Source organism: Piliocolobus tephrosceles, unplaced genomic scaffold (genome assembly GCF_002776525.5).
Source record: "Piliocolobus tephrosceles isolate RC106 unplaced genomic scaffold, ASM277652v3 unscaffolded_8576, whole genome shotgun sequence".
Taxonomy (NCBI): Eukaryota; Metazoa; Chordata; class Mammalia; order Primates; family Cercopithecidae; genus Piliocolobus; species Piliocolobus tephrosceles.
In genome coordinates this window covers 1-1,015 of record NW_022336025.1, presented here as the reverse complement: position 1 = coordinate 1,015, position 1,015 = coordinate 1, and the positions used below count along the sequence as shown (strand labels likewise).

Sequence of the window (1,015 nt, the reverse complement as noted above, 5' to 3'; positions counted from 1 at the left end):
TTTTTTTTGTATATTGTAAGTATAAATCTGCTCGCACGAGCGTACGTACCTAAAATGTTCCTCATTCAATGCATGTTTTTTTATCAAATGTGATATTATTTTATTCTTGTCATTAACATCTTTTTGTAATAAGTTTTGATGGTCTTTTAACACTTCGATATCCTGTGTAAGAAATTTAATTTCATTTAGAAGCTCTTGTATTTTTAATGTTGTTTTATATTCAATTGTTTGTTTATATGTTGATATTATTTCTTGTTCTTTCTGTTCATGTCGATGTCGATGTCCCTGTTCCTCTTTTTTTTTTGTTACATCCCTAACTTTACTCAACAAATCAATATATTTTTGATTAATTATTTCGTTTTTTTCGATTTCATATGATAGTAGTTTTTGTATTTCTTTTAATTTTGTATTAGATGTGTTTTGCTTTTTTAATAAGCGTTTATACTCACATAAAGTGAGTTTATAATAATTTATTTTTTCCACAAGATCGTAAGTGTTGCATGAGTCATTGTCACACAATCTTTCTTTTTTAACCAATTCAACCGTTTCATCGTACTGATGTTTTATTTGTGGTACCCCTCTGATTTGTATATCCATTTCTTGTTCTGTATCTTGTTGTATATCGTATTGTGTGTAATGCTTTATGTTTTTATGTATGTCTTGGTGTATATCGTTCTGTATTTTCCGCTTTGAAAATTCACTAGTAAATAATTTAAGTTGCTTATTATTTACGTCACTCTTACTACTCTTCTGAATAAGAGGTAACACATGTTCGTAATTTGTTTTCCAATTTTGTTCAATCTGACCATTCGTTGGCTCTTCCGCATGTTTATTATGTAAATTATTTGAAGAACATTCAGTTAGTTGAAAATTGTTATTCATATTTTGTTCATCCTTTTTTAAAAAAAATGTTTTATCATGTTTTGGATGCCTTTTATGTTCACGTTTTTTTTCAAAATAAGTTTCTCTATTTTTTCTATAACAAGCAAAATTTGTTTTCTTTTGTTTAATAAAT

At 26.8% G+C, this 1,015-nt stretch overlaps 1 protein-coding gene across 1 annotated transcript in view; it reads right to left on the bottom strand.

Annotated features, from left to right (window-relative positions):
- The window catches only part of LOC111534364, a 1,494-nt gene extending 496 nt beyond the window's left edge, over positions 1–998 (bottom strand). Inside the window, exon 1 of the mRNA XM_023200987.2 lies at positions 50–998. Coding sequence (XP_023056755.1) covers positions 50–882 — 833 coding nt within the window. The 5' untranslated portion in view covers positions 883–998. The remainder of the gene's footprint in view (positions 1–49) is intronic.
- Between the last annotated feature and the right edge of the window lie 17 nt (positions 999–1,015).